The sequence below is a fragment of the Phalacrocorax carbo genome, chromosome 12 (assembly GCF_963921805.1).
Source record: "Phalacrocorax carbo chromosome 12, bPhaCar2.1, whole genome shotgun sequence".
Classification (NCBI taxonomy): domain Eukaryota; kingdom Metazoa; phylum Chordata; class Aves; order Suliformes; family Phalacrocoracidae; genus Phalacrocorax; species Phalacrocorax carbo.
The window spans coordinates 17,547,436-17,569,537 of NC_087524.1; the positions used below are offsets into that span (position 1 = coordinate 17,547,436).

Genomic DNA, 22,102 nt, shown 5'->3' on the forward strand with positions numbered 1-22,102 from the left:
GAGGCAATTAATTATATAACGGCAAATATATTTCTTACCTGCATGCATATATATAAAATTTGGTAATCCTCTTCATGAATTCCTATGTGGTGTCTTAAATTTACAAAAGAGGATTTTTATGAATGAACACAAAGAGGTGCTTTGCAGTGGCTTAGGGTTCGGTCAGCAAATGGTTCAGCAGACAGTGCAGCAGTGTCGTTTTATAATGCTTTTGAGTTTCATGTTATAAAATACTTTTTACCTATTTGATGTTTGTGTCCAGTAGCATGCATTCACCTTACAAAAAAAGAGCCTCACTCTTGATGTGAAGTGCTTTTCGGTTTTTTTTTTTTGCTTGTTTGATGATGATATATGCTTTTCTAGGGGCTGGCAAGGTTTGATTGCATATGGATGTCATTCTCTTGTGCTGATAGTTGATGCCAATACTGCTCAGACTTTACAGGTTTTGGAGAGACATAAAGCTAATGTTGTCAAGGTGAGATGTACATGTTTTAAGGTATATTACTTGATTCTGGTATATATATGATTTTTCTAAATCACTGATATTTTTCTAAATACTTGACATTATATCGCACTTTATTTTCATATAAAATCTGTTGTTAAATACCCGTATTTTACATGAGCTCTTTTACAGCTAAATGAAACCATACATGCTGAAATTTGAGTTGAGGTTGATGGCATACATTTACAGAGGTATAGAATATATAGAAACATTTGGTAGTGTTGTAGAACATAGAAATGTTTCTAAGAAAGTTCTTAACATGACAGAATTTCACATGAACATTACAAAATACCTGTTGATGCCCCTGTTGATCTTTGCTGTTGTGGGGGTAACCAGAGCCCCATTTGCCTGGAAAGTTACTTTTAAGTTTTTACTTCTGTTCTTACCTATAGGAAAGGAACAATAGCAGACAAAACCTAACACCTATTTTAGTGATCAAAAGTTGGCTAGAATTTAAGCTTAAGTGTAGTGTAGGGTACCTGTACTTTCCTTTCAAGGTCCTTAACTTGAAATTGAAGAGAGTTTGACTTTGGGTCAGGTGTGGAACAGGATGTATCTCTTTGATACATCATTTCTTTGACTGTGGACAGTGACCATGACAGATTCTGTCAGGGTTTAGAGGAGTGTTTGGCCAGCAGGTAGAATGTTTGCTAGTCCTTAGCTCCAATGCTATATTAGAAGGCCGTCAGTAATTTTTGAAGAAAAATGGATTTTTAGATAGGGGGATTTTGGTGTTTTTTTTAGTAAAAGAAAAAGTTTGAATGTGCCTTCTGGAAACTGCATGCTATTTTTTTTCCCATTTCAATGGGAATCCAATGTAAAATTTCAAAGCACACCACTATCTGCAATTAAAAAGCAAAGAGAAAAGTGATAGTTTCAGAATCCTTCTGCAGTCTGTTTAACTATTTTTCTTTAAATAATTTGTGGCCTTTGGCTGTCATAACTGTGTCTGGAATAGGTCATGCCTTTACTGAAAAATGATCCATACTAGCTGCTTGTGTGTTCACATGGTGTATGAGGGAGACTGATAACTTTGTATGGAGTGTATTATATTTGATTTTTTTTGTACCTTTACAAAGACTACTTAAAGAGTACTTTCATAAAAGGAAATGTAATTACAGGAACAATTTTTTGATCCCTCAAAAAAATGGAAGGTTTGAAATGACATTTGTATCTGCTCTGATATGTTAATAAACAGTGATAATAAGGTTCTTTATATCAGGTGAGATAGATTGTGAAAATTAAAAAAGAAAAAAAAGCCCCTTCACCTCTAGTTCCTATTTTTGACCAATGCTGCTGTAGTTTCAAGTCAGGGTAGAGAGGCACTGACCAATACAGTAAGAAAATAATTTCTTTCAGCAGAGGATCAGGTCACGTGTGGGACCTTGTTGGAGCAGTGCGACTACAACGAGGAAAGAGGGCTTACAGTGTTAGAGAGCCTCATGAGCTCTGGTGAGAATGATTGTGTAAAGGTCATCTTCCTGTTGTTCGTAACTTGGTGGCACCTCCTCCCTTGGAAAGTGATGCTCTCCAGACTTGGAATTTGCTTCAAAGTAATACATTTTTAACTGAGGAAGGAACAGCTTTGCAGGTTTCTGTAATTACATTTTTGAATAGCTACATAGCTACATGTAGGTACCCTTATGGGTAATTTTTTTTGAACGGCAGGGAAGCAGGAATTGCAACACTGAAATCTGCAGGTAGAGGACAGTCTCCCAAGAACTGTTTGTTATTCTGGTAGAAACACATTTTGGGCTTATAGATAGAGCTCTTTGAAGATTGCTTGCCATGCATGTGTAATGTCTGTTTAATTTATTTAGCTAGGCTTTGGAGATGCATCCTGATTGCAGCTCTGAGAGGGGTAGCACAACGGTAGCTACAGTCCTCTGAATGCTGTTATAAACCTAATTCACATTGCAAAGTTAGTGGTGTCTAATGATAATTCTATTTTTTAAATGCTGTGCTTTCAATATCTGCAAAAAGCATTGTGTTTAGCCTCACCCTTTCTCTGTCAGGTACTGTGACAGCACACAGCTAGCTAGCTACAGCGTTGTTTATGGAGTAGGTAAGCTCCCATTAGCTTAGCATTAAGATTTCTTTATTCTCTTACCATCTTCAGTCTCTGCAGAAGCAGAGTTCACCTTAAAAGCAGATAGCGAAACAAGTCCATATTGAATAGATAAGGAAGGAGTCAGTGCTATCTCCATATAATCACAGGAGACTTGTAGACAGAATGTTTCAAAATTCAAGTTGCATAGTTTTCGTAAGTATTGCTGACTTGCAAGCCCATGCAGCTTGAAATCCCAGACCAGAAAGTGGTATGTGGAAATCAGGGGTGGCAACAGTCCTGAAAAGGATCAAAAAGAAAGCAAATATCAGCAATAGCTTAGCATAAGACCACATATAGCTGAAAGACTAACCTTCCTTCCTCCCCAGTACCATAATTTGACAGTCTAGGAAAATGACGTGTTTTAGGATGTGTGTAAAAGCTGGATGATAAATTTTCACCTTTCATTGGTTGGAAATCAGTGGGGATAGGTTTGTAGATGCCCACATAACCTTAAACATTGCCATTTAGTTTCTTCTAAACATTTGAGTTAACGTTTTATATACATAGCCTGTGTTTATGGATTGTTTTAGTTACCTTCAGGAGCAAGGATTGTTGATTTATATTATTTGAAAATACTAACCATGGGGTCATGCAGCAGAGTTGCAATATACCTGAAATTTGCACAACTGATGGTAACTTAAAGGTATGCTTACACAGACACTATTAATGTTAACTATTCATATGCTTTTTTGTTGAGTTGTTTATTATTTGTTTTTCCATCTGAAAAATACGAAGTATGGTGTCTTATATATGTTTGCCTTCTTTGACCAATTTTCATCTGTATCTTCAGGTTAAGTGGGCTAAAGAGAATTACCATCACAATATTGGCTCTCCATATTCTTTGCGTTTAGCTTCAGCTGATGTTACTGGAAAAATAATTGTTTGGGATGTGGCAACAGGAACATCTCGTTGTGAAATACAAGAACATGCAAAACCAATTCAAGGTAATGATAGTGTGTGATGTTTGTATGGAAGTTATTTTATGGAGTGTTGTGTACAAATCCTAGGTTTTGCAAACTGTGCTCAATTCTGCCATTGAATTTTACTGTTGGGATTACTAGCCTTCTCTGTGTTTGTCTACTCATTTGCTGTGTAAAGGTAAGACTTACTGTCTCCCAGAGGAATGCTGTGAGATTTAATTCATTATGGTAATATTTTCCAAGATCTTCTGAAAAAACACTACAATCTATTTTTATTAACGTTATTGAAATAATATTTTCAGTGTCAAGTACATCTTCCTGCATTTGAATTCAGGATGTTGTAGAATTTGCATTGCACCTGAATGTTAATGTCATCTATAGTGGTGGTACTTTAACAACATTACATTGCTGTCAGTTAAGAGTTTTTTGTTGTGCACATATGCTTTGACAATTATTTAGATAGTTCATTATATAGCTACTTCTGAGCAAACGTACTAGCATGCTAATGTACATTGCAGTGTAATGAGAGAGAAGGGTTTTTGAGCACCTATGCAGTTCTGATTCATAGGTGCAGGGACGCTTTTCTATGCATTATGTTTTATATTATATTTTTATGCATTGCTAGCAGTGTTAAGATGTGAAGAGTGAAATGGGGAGAGGACAAAATATTGTGTAAAGTTTAGCACAGAAGACCATTGTAAATAAGGTTTGGCATATAGTTGGAGTTAGCCATAGGAATTCTTGAAACTGAGTATGCTACATCTGAATTAGGTTTCAAGTGTAATTAAGTGGACATAAATGGTAAGAATTAACATAAAAAGTCAAGAGAAAGGAAATTTTGAGATAGTATAAATAACTGCTTCTGGCTTTCATTTGAGAAGACAGTTTAGCAGTGGCATTTGCTACTTTTGATTCAGTTCTATGTGCATCTGGGAAGGCCTGAAAAATACCCAATAAACCCTATGCGAACAGTTCCGGGCAGCTGGATGTTTGAAGATTCTTTGTCCCATTACCAGAAAAAAAAATAATCTTGATCTCGTTCAGGGATTGCACAAGTCTCTGGGGGAAATAAAAACAAGCAAAACCAACCAACCAATCAAAATCCCACAAAAAACCCCAAACAAACAAGCCTGGAGAAAGGAGCCATGTATTTATGATGTTGTAAGCTATAGAAGGTTTATGTTTGCTTGTGCTAGAGGCAGAAACGTCTAGAAGCCTGGCACAGAGGTCAGTACTATCTTAATTGGTCTGATGAAGGATAGAGAACAGAAAATGTAGCCACTGGGCAGGTATAAAACAATTAAGAGAATACATTGGAAAGGAATAAGGGAAATGTCTTACTTCTTTTTGTGCTCATCTGTTAGTAAGGTGTCATCCCTCAAATGCTCTCTTCCATTAGTTAGCATCTTGTACTTCATCAGTGAAAAAGTTAAGGGAGTGGTTAGAGCTCAGAAAAGGGAATCAAAAGATCTAGACTTCATTCCTTGTTGCATCACACACTTAATATCATTTTTATTATTGCTTTAATTGGTGCAGTTTGTAGTTGATAGCAGTACTCTCCTGCTGTTGTAAAACTTAGGGGTTTTTGTTCTAATTACTGGAGGTAGGCACGTTTCTGTCTATTGTAACCACTCCTAATAGAGCTGACCAGGAGCTGGCTGGAGCACTGGAATCTGGTTAGCTTTGTGGCTGCGCTACTGTGACTGGCCCTCTTCCAGTTCTTGTGCTGCTGCTGTGAAGGGACAGCTTCCAGCATTGGGCTGGCTCTTTCAGAATTAGCTGGGAGGGAGAAATCTGCAAGTACAGCAGCATCTACATGCTCTGCTGCATGTTCTGGATTTCTGTTTATTGCTACTGCTGTCCGCACTAGCAATATCTCTACAAATTATTTCTGAAGTAAAATTTAGAACACACTTCTCTTTTTCACCCATGAGAAACTACCATAATGAGTTTCTAAGACTAATTTATAGTTTATTTGGACTATTTTAAAAACTTGTAATGAGGCTTGTTTTTACCTGTTTTTTATTTTGAATTCTGTGAAAGCCCACTTAAGAAATTAGGTTATTTGGGTTTTGTCATTATTCTGTTTTTATAAGTCCTGTGAAAGTAGATACAATATTGTAAGTCTGATAGTGGGACACTGAAAATTTATTCTGTTGACTGCAGTTAATTTTAGTAGCTTTATTTCTTTTGTGTCTGTGTGTTATAAATTGTGTTTTATTTACTCCTACCAATTCACCGAATGTTTGGAGGACTTTTGACCATGCCGTTTGAAGATTTCTCCAGGTTTTCAGACCCAACGAAGGCTTTCCAATTTGCTGAGCAAGAAAAGAAGTCAATAAACAACAACATTATAATTCTGTTCTGTCCTCAGTCCATGTTTTGATTCAGCAGTAACCTCTAACAAAAGAGGTTTCTTTTCCATTCCATCTGTTTTGGAGGCCTCTGGCTGTTTTTTATAAGCCTGTAGAAAATGGTGCAACTACAGAGATTGAGCACCAGAGTAATCTGCTGCTTCTCTGTGTGTTATCTGCAAGAGCTTTGTAGGATAACAGCTGGAGCCTCACTGTTTCAGTGAGAAGTGGTGCTTCAGTGTAAAGCACTTTATTTGATCCAAACTCTGCATTCACCTGGGAAGGAGTTAACCATTTGTTAACTTACAGTGTAACTGATTAGGACACATGGCTGCATTTTTTTGCATCTGAAACCCAGTGAGAAGCACTTACCAGCTCTGAAAAAGCTGAATTGCTAAAACAGAAGAATGGCTGAGGAAGTAAGTTTTTTTTTTTGACAACTTAATATATATGAACACACTGTAGAGAGGCTGTGACTTGGTGAGGTCATGCCGTGAGCGGTAGCAGCTGGACTGGGGGACTTCATCCGTTTCCTGCCTGATGCATTTTATTGTCTAAAACGCTGCCCCATAAGGCATGTAGGTTGCTCTAATAGAGCTCCTTTCTGATAGTTGCAGTAGCTCTCTGTTCTTATTGCCAGAAAACATACTCTTGCGTCTGTTTGTCTTGAATGGTTAAATGGTGCCCAGCTGTGATGATTGGTTGCCATACTTTTTCAGACTGACCTTAGCATTTAAGTACTGTGCTTGTATTCTTGATTGGGTGTTACAGTCAGTTTCATTTTACTCTTGAACTGTCTTCTAAAAAGCATTTCCTGTGGAGAAGACATTTGTTTCCAGGTCCAGTACTGATATAATTTCAAATATTAATTTGGGATGGTGTATGGTTCATGGTGGCATCCCAAGTATTAATTGGGGTGTTGTATGGTTCTTTTCATTTTGACTCTACAGTGGTTCTGTACAGTGCAGTATGTTGTTTCACGTAGGAGTCCACTGCATGGAAAGGTCTGACTTCTTCAGACTGGATGTGGGTTGTGCACATGTGTGTGGACATGTGTAACCCAGTGTATGGCTGCTTGTTAAAAACACAAATTCAGGCTGTAAAAGGAACTTATTTTTTGGAACTGTGAAATAGAAACATCTTGTTACTAACATGTCACTATTCATTTCTTTAAAGACAAGGTATTACAGAAGAAAAATATTCTTAATATAGAACAAACTTATTAAAAATTTTCACTGTCTTATTCCTTTTCTTTTGACAGACATGCAGTGGTTGTGGAATCAAGATGCTTCTAGAGATTTACTGCTTGCTGTTCATCCACCTAACTATATCGTACTGTGGAATGCAGACACAGGCACCAAACTTTGGAAGAAAAGTTATGCTGAAAATATTCTGTCTTTTTCATTTGACCCCTTTGATCCATCACACTTAGCTTGTAAGTTTCCATGTATAAAATTGTGTGATTTGAATATGGGTGACCAGGAAAAATGTTAAACTAAAATGGTAATATTGAGATTGAAGTAATGGGTTGTAGAGAATAATATCATTAATGCCAAGAAGTCTCAAAACAAAGGCGGGAGTTTTTGGTCATTGTGGAATCTTCTAAAATAAGATAGGAAGTAGAAATAAGATGGCATTGTGTGAGGAGATGGGAAAAGTAGTCATGAGTAGAGAAGTTAGAGATCTGAAAATAAATGTTTGAAACTTAATAAAGAAGGTGGAAAGTGTTTAGATAAGGAGCTGGAGGAAGCCAAGTGTAGAGAGCCCTGTTAAACTGACATAAAAAGCTATAAAAGGATGGATGCTGAGGGAGAATCCAGTGAGATGAGGAGACCAAGAATAAATGGTGTTTTCAACAGAAAAGATTTTTTTTTTAAAGGAATAGCATGTGAGCATCTGTTTCAGAAGCAATTCAAATGTCAAGGGGGATGTAGTGCAGATTTATTGACATTTTAGCAGAAAGAACCTACGAGAAATAAGAGAGTCACTGTTTATTCCTCAATTTATCTTGATTACTCTTGATCTGTAAGGAGACAGTGCAGTTTCCAGGCTTTGTGGTTGTCTTTTTTCTTGGTTTTTTTTTTTTTTTGTTTAATCTGCCATGCCATTCAACCCCAGAAAAGAATTTTTTTATTGTATAAACATGTAGTAAAATCTTAGCTATATCTTTACAGCTTCACTGAATCTTTATGCTGCAACATAAATAATGCAACTTAATGACTCTTTGAGCCATGCTCTGCATGAGAACAAAAAATGGTGTTATAGACGATGTGGGCAACCCTGCCTTCTATTTGCATTGTGAAGCTTAAAGAAAAATAGTTGGTGAGAGAGAATAACTGTGGTTTCTGCCAGTAATGCCCACAGTATTTTTTTAGTATAGACTTAATTTTGAAAAAAAAATGGTTTTGTGGATATAATTAATTGTAATGGACTATCTGCAGCATTTTCAGTTGAAAGTGCCTGTTTAGAATTTTGAGTTTTCTCCCTAACACAGTAGTATTAAAGTTATCAGCATTTCCTCCCACCAAAATTTTATTAAATTGGAACACCACAATCAAGCTGCAAATTGTATTTTGCTTTAATAAAAATTGTTTTTCTTGTTGCAGTGCTCACCAGTGAAGGAATAGTGTTCATCTCCGACTTCTCTCCTTCCAAAGCTCCTGCCAGCTCAGGGAAGAAAGTTTACATCACTAGTCCCCATTCCAGTCCCTCTCACAACAAGCTGGGTGCTGCTACGGGGGCCAAAAAGGCCCTTGATAAAGTAAAAATCTTAATCAGTAATGAAAAACCAAGGTAGGTTGTGAATATTTCTTCTCAGATAATGTTTTATATACCTGTATATTTTATAGGTATGATTAGGTTCAAGTCATTAAGATAATTAGTTTTAAAAAAGAAAATTCATTGGGGTAGGCAGATGGCTGGAAGTCCTATGTGTAAAGGATATAACATTGACAGTTACTTGTCCAGTTCTGTTCGTAAAACCAGCCATATCATCCCAGCTTGTTTTACATACATAAATGACATAATATTCTCCCTTCGCTAACAGATTTTCATGCAGGTGTAAACACAGAAACATCTTTCTTAGGGAAAAAAATATGAAAACGGGCTAATGTAATTAAATTGTGGAAGGAGAAGGGATATAATAAGAGAATAAAAATTCTGTAAGTACTGATACCCAAGAGGAGTTGTCATTCTGATCTTGTACATGATACTGCAGTAGGAGCTGTTTTTTAACTTAATAGTGTTTAAATAAAACTAGAATTTATATATTTGTCTGTTTTCTGACCTTTTAAAACTAAAGTTGTTGCATTTTGAATTTTTTTTTGTTAGAAATTCTCTAGGCCACTTCTGTGGTGTAATTCTTTTTTTCTTTTTGTATTTTCTGTTTGAGTAATAAAAGTACTTCTTGATTGTGTAGTGAACTAGAGAACAAACTAATCAGACTGTATTATCAGTTACATTTGACACCAAAATTTAGTGCAGATGTGAAATCTATACTCTGTTTTAATGCGGTGTTTAACGTACAAACTGGGGAGAAGACTTGATGAGACTTCCTCTGGTAATCATTTAAGAAATGGTGATTTTTATTTTTATATGAAGTTAATCATGATCTTGTCATTTTGTTCTATAGTGCCTAATTTATGATGCATTGGACAGAACACCTGATTTGCAAATACTGAGACAGTACATATGCTGCTGCAGCCTTATGTATGCTTTGTAATAACAGCAAATCAGCAAAGATACCATTTTTCTGTATTCTCCTGATTGCATTTTAAGTTGTGTAGGAATATTGCTAAGCGTATGATAGTCTTATCTTTTCTCCTTCCTTTTCCTTCTGGAACACCCAAAAAGACTAGAATGGGAATAGGGGAAGAAAAATTGTAGCAGCAATGGTTTGTCTGATTTTATTGTAGTTTAGGGAAACTTTGAGGAAAGAGGGGCAGGAGATTGTCAGGAAAGTGATTGATTGCAGAGAAAAGGTGAGTAATACTCCTGAAGCAAGGAATGAGATGCAAGAAGAGTGTAAGGGAGTTCAGTGTGTGGTAGAATGAGGATATTAAAACCAAAGAAAAGCCCTCCAAGGGATGATACATTAAATCAGTTAAGCGACCTTCAGACCTGAACACAATTTGAGGACGATTTTCTTCAATGTGACTTACATACAGGCATTGGATTGCGTGTACCTAATGAACCTCTTTACCTTGCAGCCTGTCTCCTGTTAACAGTCAACAAAATGACAAGCGTTCCTGCTCTTTGCTGCTTTCTGAGTTTGAAGACTTGCATTCTAGATAGGCTAGTTCTGTTCATTGCAAAATAAAGCAATATGCATAATCATAAAAACTGAAGCAAGCAGTATGCTAAAGGGTAATTTCCCATGAATATCAGTAAATGTCATAGCAGCCAGATCTGTTCGTAATTGAATAGCTTTGTATTTGAGATGTTCAAGAATTACAGTGGTTCCATTTGAATTACAGATTATTCTAAAAATTACTCTATAATCTTATTTAGGCAAAAGTCAACAGAGTGTGTGTCTTTTGAAGGTCAGTGATGCTTTGCATGAATGTATCAATTAAATGGAAATCTGCAGTTCCCTAGTGATCAAAACAGGGAATACTTGGAAAAATGCAGCCGCAGAAAAATTTATACTGTTAATTTTATTTTGCATTTGAAGTATTTGTTGCTACTGAACTTGATTGAAGTCTGTATCTGATGTATTACAGTGCTGAATCAGTAACGCTCAATGACTGTCTTCAGTTGTCATATTTGCCTTCCAAAAGAAATTACATGCTGCTATTGTATCCCAGAGAAATTTTAATTCTTGACTTGGAAGTGAATCAGACAGTGGGTGTGATTGCAATTGAAAGAACAGGTGTGCCTTTCATACAGGTAATGAAAATTTGATTGGTTTCTAACTTTGTCATAGTTTATTAAGGTCATATGTAAGTTCATGACCCACTGATAGTTCTGTTTTGATTAGTCCCAGAGGGTGAAAAGAAGCTAGCTCACCAGGGGGAAAGATGCCTTCTGAGCCAGGCGTTGTTTAGTTTTCTGAACTCTGCAGCAAAACCACTGTATGGAACCAGTGCTGTGGGAAAAGGACCTTTCGTTCTCTGGTGGTTAAGCTGCTTATACACAAGTCAATGCTAGTTCTATGAGTGTGTGCCTTTGTTTAATTAGACAGCTGTGTCTAGTCTGAGGTCTTTCTGAGACATCTTTATTCTCTTGGAATCATAAACTCTGATACCAAAAGAGAAAGGTTTTTAGGTTTTTTGGTTTGGGGTTTTTTTTTGTTTGTTTGGTTTTGGTTTTGGGTTTTTTTTATTTTTTTTAAGTGATAGCTAAAAAGAATATATATGAGTACGTTAGTGTTAAGGAAAAAAAAAGCAAACCCGCCCCAAACCAGCAAACAATTCAATTAAAATGTTTCAACAAATTTGTCAAATTAATTGGTTTCCTTGCTCACAAGCACTGTAACTAAAGAAATTCATTGAAGTGTTGCATTAATGGTAACATTTTTAGTGACTTGACTCTACCTCAGGAATTGAATGCTCGTTTGCAAGTGTGCAAAGGATAAAGTTTTGATAATGTGGTATTGCTTTACCTAGGTAATTCCTTGTTTTCAGCGTGATGGGTTATTTTGCCTACATGAAAATGGTTGTATAACTTTAAGAGTTCGCAGATCTAACTGCAGTATAACTGGAACTCCAAATGAAGACCTAGGTAAGTTTTGTGTCAAAAATGTCCAGAAATTAACTTTGAGTCATTTTAATTAATACTTCAACAACAATACTAACCATCATGCCTCATACAGGATGGTGAATTACAGCCCTTCTAGTAGGTTTTTTTCTTCTACATTAAATTCAAATTGATGCTGCATTCTCCCAAAATTGTTTTTGACTTCCCTGAAATGTAGTGCAAAATAAGATACTAATATCCTGAAAATCCTTTTATTACTAAATAATACTTTAATTATGAAGTGGCTTAACAGTCACATATACAACAAAGTTTTAGATAAAAGATGATTACTTTGTTCTTTCTATCTTTAAGAAAAAACATTTTTCAGGCAAAGGCAAGGTTTTGGAAGTTATTTGATCAGCTGGGAGAATTTATTTTAGAACTTAGACATAGGCTTAAATTTAGATTAAAATCTAGATTATTATAACTGTCTCTTATGAAATGTTATTAAGAATGGCCTTTTAAAATGTAATGAAGACTGGAAAAAAGAAGGGAAAACATAGTTCTGTAAATGTAAATAAGTTGTTTTTAGGTTAGAATTTGTTTTGTTTGTTTTGGTTTTGGCAGTTTGATAATTTATAGGGAGCTACGTTACTTGCTTCCAGGTTTACCAATAAACCAAATGAGTTTCGGATTGTGGAGAGTAGATGTGCTTTCTGCCCAGATATGAAACAATAATTTTTTAGATTTTGCAAGATTGCTGTGGAATAAGATGTTTTAATGAAAAAGTTACATCTTGGAGAATTTTTGAAAGCTGTGTTATGTACGGCAAGATCAACAGTGTGTAGTCTTTGATTATTCTTCCTAACTGTTGCACAGGAAGCATGTGGATTTCAATCAGAGCTCTGTCGTTCTGTTGATACCTCTGTTGATTGATAGCATCGTATGTTTTACATTCTAATTGTTTGTCCTCTATGGGACGTTGATGTTACAGATCCAGACCCTGTTCAGGAGCTGATTTATGATTTAAGAAGTCAGTGTGATGCAATCAGGGTAACAAAAACGGTTCGACCCTTCAGTATGGTGTGTTGCCCAGTGAATGAGAATTCTGCAGCTCTTATAGTCAGTGATGGCAGGGTAATGATCTGGGAGTTAAAATCCAGTATTTCTGGCAGAAATGTGCGTAACAGGTAATGGGATTTATTTCTTTTATCAAAGCTTCCTTCAGTTCAATTTACAAGTGGCATGTGGTATTTCATTAAATTCTAAAAGCAACAGTGATGTCCTTGTGCATTTGGTAGTGTGACACATGCTGCACATGTGTATGAATGAAAGGGAGAGGGACAAAAGGAATCATCCAGGTAAATCAGTTCTCTTGCTTTGGGGAAGTGAAAGAACTTTATTTACTCTATTTAAAAAATAATTCCATACTAAGTGCTTGGGATAAGGAAACAGAAGATAGGAATAAATATTCACATTTTGGGGGAACATTTTCTTCTCATTTGGTTTTCTTCAGGAATGAATCCCTCGCTTTCAGTCACATAAAAGTCTGCGAAATGAGTCTGGAAAGGACTACATATTTAGTAGGGTAAATGTTTTATGCTAGATTGGTGTGAATTTGACACAGGCCAATATAAGGCTGCACAGCAGGTGGCTGGAGTACAGTGATATAAACAATATTTTTATATACAAAGCCTTTAGAGTTTTAGATTTTGATCAGTCTCTAAAAATACTATATAAAGTGGTATAGTTCTTCAAACGTTCAGTGCATTAAGGTCACTCTGCTGCAATAAACCTTTAAAGTACTATTGAATAAAATAAATAACTTACTGACATAAAAGAAAAACAGAATTCTTAGTACACTTTTAAATGTCAGAAGCACCACATTTCCAACATAGATACTTTTGTTGTTCACCAATGATTTAATGTTTTTATTCTTGGTGTTCTCAAACATACTGTTAGATGGATTCTTTGTGGTGCATATCCAAGAGAGCTGTTTAAAATCCATATGTTGCTGGGTTTTACTTCTTGGATTCTTAGGCTCATTTCTAAAATATTGATTTTCGTCATGATTATATAATGAGAAAAAAATGTAATAATAACAATTATATAAGAACCACTGAGCCCAAAGGATTCTGGGTATGGTTGGATTGTACTGAAAAGTAAAGCATATTTCTAGTTGGCACAGAGTCTTTAATGGATTTTGAAGGAGTCTTCCTTCCTTAGCTCTTGATCCTGCTGGATTTGATGGTCTTAATTAAAATTTGAACTCAAAGTCTGTTAAAGTGAGGTTTTACAGAAAAAGAATTTGTACATGCCTTAAACTGTATTTTTTGCATACTGCTGGGTGCAGTCAGTAGCCTTTGGTCTTTGCTTATGAACCTAGACCTGTCCTCAGCCCAGCAAGATCTGATTGCCAAGGCTGCAGGGGCTGTTTGAGTTCCTTTTAGATGATCACACTGGAACCCAGTCACAGTCATTGGGGAAAAAATAACACAAAATCCTGATGCACATATATCTCACAAGACTGTAAACATAGGTGATACTGTAATTTTCTGCTGTAGCTTTGTATATGCAAAAGCAATTGTGATTCATATGTTTAGGTGAAAAGCATTGCTTCATTTATGGGTTTAATCATCTGGAACCTGTATAAATAGTTTACATAGTTTAACAGAAACCGTTCTCCAACTTTCGGATTCTGTTCTTAAATGTCGAAATATTTATAATTGTTCCTTAGCTGTATTTTTTAACAAAGTTCTATATGTTAATACACAATATATTTAAAAGCTTCCATTCAGTGCTTAGGTACACTTCAGAACAAGGGATACATCTGGGTTTTTTTTTCTGTTACTTGTAAATAGTGCAGTGAGGAAGATGAAAGTTATTTTTATTTTGTACATTTTTGTGCGCGTTATCTCCTGGTAGAGTTGTTCATAGAAGTTGATACTGGGAATAATCTTCTCAAAATACTCTGCAACTAGTAAGTGGTAGGAATACTGAAAGAACAACCTGGGGAAGAAACAAAATCGAGGACCTAAGGCAAGAGGTGATCCAGTTTGTATTCGGAACTTGTTTTCATTTCTTTTACAGCAGCTCAAGCGCATCACCTTTGTATTCCCCAGTCTCATTTTGTGGAATTCCTGTAGGAGCATTCCAAAATAAGCTTCCAGACCTCTCATTAGACAACATGATTGGTAAGAATTTCTTTCACTAATGTTACTAGTGCTCATTTCTAGGATTTTTGAATCATTTTACATCTTTGCTTATTTAAGAACTACATGTGCTAGAATTATTTTCTATGCAGTTTAAGTAGCAATTCTGAAAGAAAAGAATTCCTGTTTGAAGAAATCATCAAATTAATATTTTTGAGAATTTTATGTTCAGGACCGATGTTCAAAGCTCGTTTTTCTCAGGGGGGGAAACTCCTTCATTTTTAAAAAATAATCTTAAATGGATAAAGACAATTTACCTGACACATCCATCTTTGTGAAATCTAGGTAGCAACCGACACTTCAGTGTTGAGAAATGTTCCATAAAGATGATTACCTTTATGTTTTAAAACTAATGTTTATTGGAAAAGCAACCAGTGCTTCTTAGAGGTGTAAAGGTGCAGATTTGGATTTGGTTTGGTAAAAGTCGCATATATTGTTAGGTGCAAGTGGCTTACCACTGTGGGAGATTCTTTTGCGCTTTATCTCATGTGTTTAAATAAGGCACTTAGGGCATGATTCTTCTCTTATCTGCATTTCCTGTAGTTATTGACATCACAGCTATTATCATTTTGTACCTGACATCACTCGGGCTGGTACAGCAGCAGTGGAATTGTATCTTCTTTGTGCCCATCTTTATTGTTGTATCTGAGCAAATTCACTGTATTTCTAGCAGTGGATTGCTCAGTTTTTACTGTTAGGAGTTATACCTCCATAAGTCTTCAAATTACCTTTTTTTTCCCCTCTTCCTCTTGTTCCCCACCCTTACACCCACATGCACCCCCACCCCCTTAGTGTTAGGAAAGAAAGCTACTATTGGAGAAATTAGCTGAAGTGCAGTCTTCCAAGGAGTTTTATCATACAGAGTTCAACAGGAAGGAATGCCTCTTTAAATAGATGTTGCTAACATATATGTTAGGTTATTTGTGATGTTTATGTTATAAACTCCTGTGTCTGATAACTCTCTGTAGCGCATCTCAGATGAAAATTTAATACCAACAAGAGCTTTCATTTTTAAGCAGGGCGAGGGACAATTGCTGGAGAAGAACAGTTAAAAAGTTCTTTTCTGCAAGAAGTGCACCTCAAATTTCTGCTGACTGGACTTCTTTCAGGACTTCCTTTGCCTCCATTTGCTATCCGCATGTGCCCACCTCTTACGACCAAAAACATCAAACAGTATGAGCCAATCCTTGCTGTTGGTGGGTATCTTGAATAGTTTGTTGGTTGCTCTAAAAATATTCTATATTAAATACAAATATAGTTACTAATACATAAATTCCTTTTTTGATCCTGTGTAACTCATTACCAATAGTGACCCTTGTATTAGTTTGCATCCATGGTAGTCTTTGGATTCTTTTTTTTACTGCCTTGGGTTTAAATATTGCTACCTGAAAAACTGCAATATATTAGCAAGTTTGTATTTATCTTTTATTTACTATGACATTAGTCCATTGATATTCTCAGCTTTTTACATGCTGCTCTCACTTCATTCTAAATATCACTAAATAGGCACTTCTGCAGCACTGCATTCCTAGAATAACTAAATTGACTTAACAGAGACTGTACTTTTGTTATGATGTAAGTACCTAAAAATATATTTAAAGCGCATTATTTTTCCTGAATTAATCTATTCTGTCTTTTTACAAATGTAGTTAACTCATCTAGATATTACAATAGTTGCAAGTGAGCACCTGATTTATTAACTCTGAGTTCGTCCTATTTAAATCTGACTTTTCTGGCATACTCTTTCAGGCCACATCAGGGATTTCACAACATATCCACACAGGCTGCTGTCTTTCTCTGCAGTCAGTGGATGGGAACAGCAGACACATAGCTGCTGTAATTCAAAGACTGTAGTAGCTTGTAAAATTAGTCCTCCAGATTTGGGTTGTTCAAACATGCTCTTGGTATATCTAAGATACCAGTTGATTCTCAGCTTCCCTGTCAAGGCTCTGCTGGTTGCAAAGCAGACTTGGGAGGTTTTGGTTGGTGTTTTTTTAATTAGTATTCTTAAGTTTGCCTGTGCTATAGAGCCTTAGGTTTTTGGGTGGGGGGAATCATGAAGGTGAATGTTATGCAGGACTTTACAAAGCTTACTCCAGTAATGAACAAGCCATAATAATACATGTACATATGTGCGGTTCTTGTAATACTTCTATTATTACTGAGCTAAAGGTACCACCAATAGTTTTTGCTCTGAAATGTAGGCAAAGTATCGTTACCTGATGCAATGCTACTAAAATATAACTTTTGATTTTTATATAAGATGTAGCTGTTAAAACAGATGGAATATAAAGAATTAGGAAACTAATAGGTAGGTATAAAGTGCATTTACAGCTATGTCTGCAGCATTCTAGACTTGAGGTACCTGAACAGCTCTTTAGATATCCATTGCTGTATTTAATAAAGTTATTATGAGTATAAACAAAAAGGAGAAAGAAAAGTAAGTCTTCCCAGTGCCTAACAGAAAATTGTAACTTTTGGGTGTTTCGAAAGGTATTTGATCTAACTGAAACTAATAGCTACTGAGTTATTGATGTGTAAGTTGAAAGAGGTCATTACTTCCAGGATGAGAAAGCAGAATTGCTTTGATGATTTGGTAAAACCTACCCATGATTCTCCCCTGGGATTATTGGTGGATAAGTGTCCCATTTACTCGTTATGAGGCATTTACTCATCTTGAGTAATCAAAACAAAAAGAAACATTAATTTCTCCTGCAACTGGGTATGTTGTGAAAATGCAGGAGGAAGGAACGGATCTTCTGCAGGCTCTACAAGTAGGTTTGGGAAAATGTCTTGATCTAAATGGATTTCACTGGCCGCTGAGAACCTTGCAGGGTTTACTATTTGGGGTTTAAGCACTAGGAGTCAAAATACCTTCTATAACTTATATTTTACAATTTTACAAGTGTTTAAAAAAGAAAAGAGAGAAAAGAGAAATAGCTGTATATTGTGCATTTTCACTAAAGTATGGAAGAGAAGAATAAAACAAGTCTCTCATTTTTTTCCCATAAATCACTCTTTTAGGTACAAGTAATGGCTCTGTCCTGGTGTTTCATCTTACAAGTGGACTCTTACACAAAGAGTTAAGCATCCATTCCTGTGAAGTCAAGTAAGATTTTAATTTTAATTCGTACTACAATCCTTCTGGTCGACAAACACGAAAACTTCTAACTAATGTTGTACCAGAAGTGTGGGTGTCTTGTTTCATTGTTAATGACAGTCAAGAAAATTGCCTGTTGAGTAGTCTACCTTAACAGTATCTTTGCTACGTATAAGCAGTAACACACTGTCAAAATTAGAGTGAAAATGACATTGAACTAAATATTTGAGTTTTATCTGTGCCTGCTGATCTAGGATGTGTATCAACTACTTCCAGTTTCTTTTAGTGCATTGTAGTACAAGGAAGTCTCTTTAGGACAAAAAACTTTATTACAGTTTCTTATTTATGTAAATGTAATGACTCACAGATTGTGTCCTTTGAAATAATTCTGTTTCGTATGCCAAGGTTTATTTACTTTGCCCTCTTGGAGCTGAAATTGCTTTTGAGGCAGTTCTAGTCCTAACTGAAGTAAAAATAATTTTACTGTTAAAAGGTTTTAAAGACAGAATACATGACTCAGTACTTATCCATCTTAAGTAAGCAACAGAGTAAGTTTTAAAGCTGTCATACTCTGTGTTTGTGTCTACACAATGACATCACTTTTTGGATAACTAAGGGCAAAGATATTCAAGATGGTGCTTGCTGGATACACATTTCTAGACAGATTTAAGCATGGAAAATAAAATGCATATTTTTAGGAGTAATATTAGTGTAAATTTGTACCGGAGTTGTGGCATGAAGCCTTCATCAGGGTAAGGTCTTCATTTTAGTGTTCATTCTACAAAAAGATAAGAAAAATACATGTCTGAGAACAGATAGCTCTAAGAACTCATTATGTAAACCGGCTTTGAATCTACCACCAAAATCAGGTGAGTGTATTTACGTTTGTGGTGTGATTAGCAGGCACTGTAAGAACAGCATTTCCCTTTCTGTTCTAAGTCATTTGCATTTTTTGTTTCATACTGTTAACAACTTATAAAATTATTTTCATTTCATGTTCTGTTATGCACCACAAGAGAATACTGCTTTTTTTCTTGTTAAGGTGATTATATAATTAAAAATTAAAACTACAACTAATATTTCGCAGATTAAAGACACAAAAAAGTGAAGCTGGGGAGGCATGAGGAAATATGCTTTTGAAAAAATATATATTTATCTTTTATTTAGGCTTCATGTATTTTTGGAAATATTGTTAGTTTGGGCTTTTCACTTTGCAGAGGTTTTGCAACTTTTGAATACATTGTCTTTCTAGGAAATGTCCTTGCACAAGTGGTATTTTTAGAACTAAATTAAAATTATTGTGAATTTGGTTCAGTCATAAGGTGTTACCTGGGTAAATATTAAATATTTGTTTTAATTTCCTCAGTCCCGCTCTTAATGCTCTGAGTGACTTTCTGCATAATTTTTACAAATTCAGGGGAGTGCTTTAAGCAATGTAAAATAAGGCACAGTAATTTTTTTAAATTAATATTCATGGAGTGCAACAGCTTTTCTTTCAGTGGGAATTCTTACTTCACTTCTAAAATGCAAATAGATTGGATAATGCCTCTAAGTTTTAACTGAAAATACACCTTTAGGGAACACCGTTATTTTAGTACATAATTCAGAATACCCTGAACTTGTAATTCAAGGTAGTAGAGTTTTCAGTGCCTTATAAGTTCAGGAATAATAAAGCTAAGGTCTCTGGAATGGCAACTGTCCTTCACATATCAACTGTGCTAAAATAATGGCCACTGAGTTGTCTAGGTGCTAGCAACTGACTTTTTTTTTTTAAAATTGGTGTTCATTTTAAGAAGCTACATATGTAGTACATACATATGATTTTTTAAAAATTATTTTTAACCTTTGCAGTTCTGTATTGAGATTAGGAGTAGGATGAATTGTTTTTCTGTCCTCCATTTAAGATAGTTCATACTTGTGAGTAACCTTGAATATTCATTTTGTCTGTGATTATTACTTCACTGTTTCTTTATGTGAGTAAATACTTTTCCTTTGAGTTTAATTCGGTTTTTATTAGGAGACCGAGGCAAGAAGCAGCAGAAATGCTTCAGAGCACAGAGAGGAAAAGTCAGTCAGGCTACTGCTAGGAGCATAATTGAGGGGCAAAAACAGAGGGACACTATAGCATGTGTGCTGGCTGAAAGAAGCTGTGAGCAGGAGGTCAGTCTTTCTACCTTCAAGATATAGAGAAATGCAATTAATTCTTATTACTATGAAGAATTAGAAGAGCCATGAAATTACTAAATCTGATACCTGTTCTGTCTTTTAAGTGGAGCAATCTAAGCTATTGTGGTAAGATAGGAGATGATAATGCATCTTCAATGCAGAGGAGAATATATTTGAGACGTGTAAATAAAATGCCTGTAATGTAGCTTCTAGTTCAGTGAAAGTGGTGCTTTTGCAATGCCTCTCACTGCTGATTTTGCTTATTCTGATAGATAGGTAACTATGACTAGAGCAGTGCTGCTCATTCTTTTTCACTGAAGCTGAGCAAGTTGGGCAACTTGCGTGGCTAGTAAGGGACTCAGGAGCACAGGTTATTTCCTTCTCTCTCCTTCCAGTTGCGGGCAGCGACATTGGAAGGAACAAATGCGCCCATTTTATTAACGCATGGCTCTCTGGCTGGTGTCATCACCACAATTTTGGCTTTATTTTTGATAATGGGATGGCCTACACAGCACCAGGCTTACTGGCGTCTGATGGGCTTCACCTTTCCAAAAGGGGAACGAGGGTCTTTGCTCATGAGTTTGGAGGGCTCATTGACAGAGCTTTAAACTAGACTTGAAGGGGGAGTGAGTTAATATCAGGCTTGCCCGAGGCAAGGTGAGGGACCCACCAAGGTTAGAGGGACGGGGTGCTAGCGAGGGCACTCTCAGCCTGTGTCTCTGAGATGCTCTGGGCTCACTGGAGCACAGTTGATGTTGTATAGAAATGAGCTAGGGGCTCCTGAGGTAAGAGCCGCGAAGAGGGAGAAATCTCAAAGGAATAACGGGTTGTTCCTCTAAGAAGGTGACATGGATGACAGCCCAGCTGAAGTGCTTCTGCACAAATGCATGCAGCATGGGCAATAAACAGGAGGATCTGGAAGCCATTGTACAGCAGGAAAACTATGATATAGTTGCCATCGTGGAAACAAGGTGGGATGACTTGCTTAACTGGATTGCTGCAGTGGATGGATATAAAATCTTTGGAAGGGATAGGCAAGGCAGGAGAGGTGGTGGGGTAGCCCTGTATGTTAGGGAGTGTTTGATTGCCTAGAGCTTAATGATGGTGATGATAGGGTTGAGTGTTTTTGGGTAAGAATCGGGGAAGGCCAACAAGGCAGATATCATGGTGGGAGTCTGGTACACACCACCCAACCAGGATGAAGACGCAGATGTATTTGACAAGGAGCTGGGAGAAGCTTCATGATTGCTAGCCCTTGTCCTCATGGAGGACTTCAGTCTACTGGGTGTCCACTGGAAATACAACACAGCAGAGAGGAAACAGTCTAGGAGGTTTCTGGAGTGTGTGGAAGAGAACTTCCTGACAGAGCTGGTGAGTGAGCCAACTAGGGAAGGTGCCCCGCTGGACCTGTTGCTCAGAGTTGAACAGAGAAGGACTTGTGGGTGATGTGATGGCTGGAGGCCATCCTGGGCGTAGCCATCATGAAATAAAATTTTTCAATTCTCAGAGAAGTAAGGAGCGGGATCAGCAGAACAGCCACCTTGCACATCCAGAGGGCACTTTGGCCTGTTTAGGGGACTGATCGACAGAGTCCCCTGGGAGGCAGCCCTTAAGGGCAGAGGAGTCCAGGAAGGCTGGACATTGCTCAAGGAGGAAATCTTAAAGGCACAAGAGCAGGCTGTCCCCATGTGCCAAAAGATGAGCCAGCAGGGAATAAGACTGGCCTGGCTGAACAGAGCACTTTGGCTGGAACTCAGGAAAAAAAGGAGAGTTTATGACCTTTGGAAGAAGGGGCAGGCCACTCAGGAGGACTACAAGGATGTCATGAGGTTATGCAGGGAGAATATTAGAAGGGCCAAAGCCCAGCTAGAACTTAATCAGGATACTGCCGTAAAAGACAAGGAAAAAATGTTTCTATAAATACATTAGCAACAAAAGGAGGGCTAAGGAGAATCTCCATCCTTTGTGGGATGTGGGGGGAAACATAGTGACAAAGGCTGAGGAAAAGGCTGAGGTACTTAATGCCTTCTTTGCCTCAGTCTTTAATAGTGAGACCAGTTGT

At 36.7% G+C, this 22,102-nt stretch overlaps 1 protein-coding gene across 5 annotated transcripts in view; it reads left to right on the forward strand.

Moving 5' to 3' along the window:
- Positions 1-22,102, forward strand: part of WDR11 (WD repeat domain 11) — a 52,877-nt gene that overhangs the window by 1,343 nt on the left and 29,432 nt on the right. For 2 of the 5 annotated variants that reach the window (XM_064464293.1, XM_064464289.1), the window contains exons 2-11: positions 364-475; positions 3,403-3,556; positions 7,148-7,321; positions 8,493-8,679; positions 10,608-10,773; positions 11,493-11,607; positions 12,557-12,752; positions 14,653-14,756; positions 15,791-15,970; positions 17,799-17,883. In XM_064464293.1, the coding sequence (XP_064320363.1) occupies positions 364-475; positions 3,403-3,556; positions 7,148-7,321; positions 8,493-8,679; positions 10,608-10,773; positions 11,493-11,607; positions 12,557-12,752; positions 14,653-14,756; positions 15,791-15,970; positions 17,799-17,883 (1,473 nt within the window). The remainder of the gene's footprint in view (positions 1-363; positions 476-3,402; positions 3,557-7,147; positions 7,322-8,492; positions 8,680-10,607; positions 10,774-11,492; positions 11,608-12,556; positions 12,753-14,652; positions 14,757-15,790; positions 15,971-17,798; positions 17,884-22,102) is intronic. The other 3 variants (XM_064464292.1, XM_064464290.1, XM_064464291.1) reach the window with 3 other exon arrangements.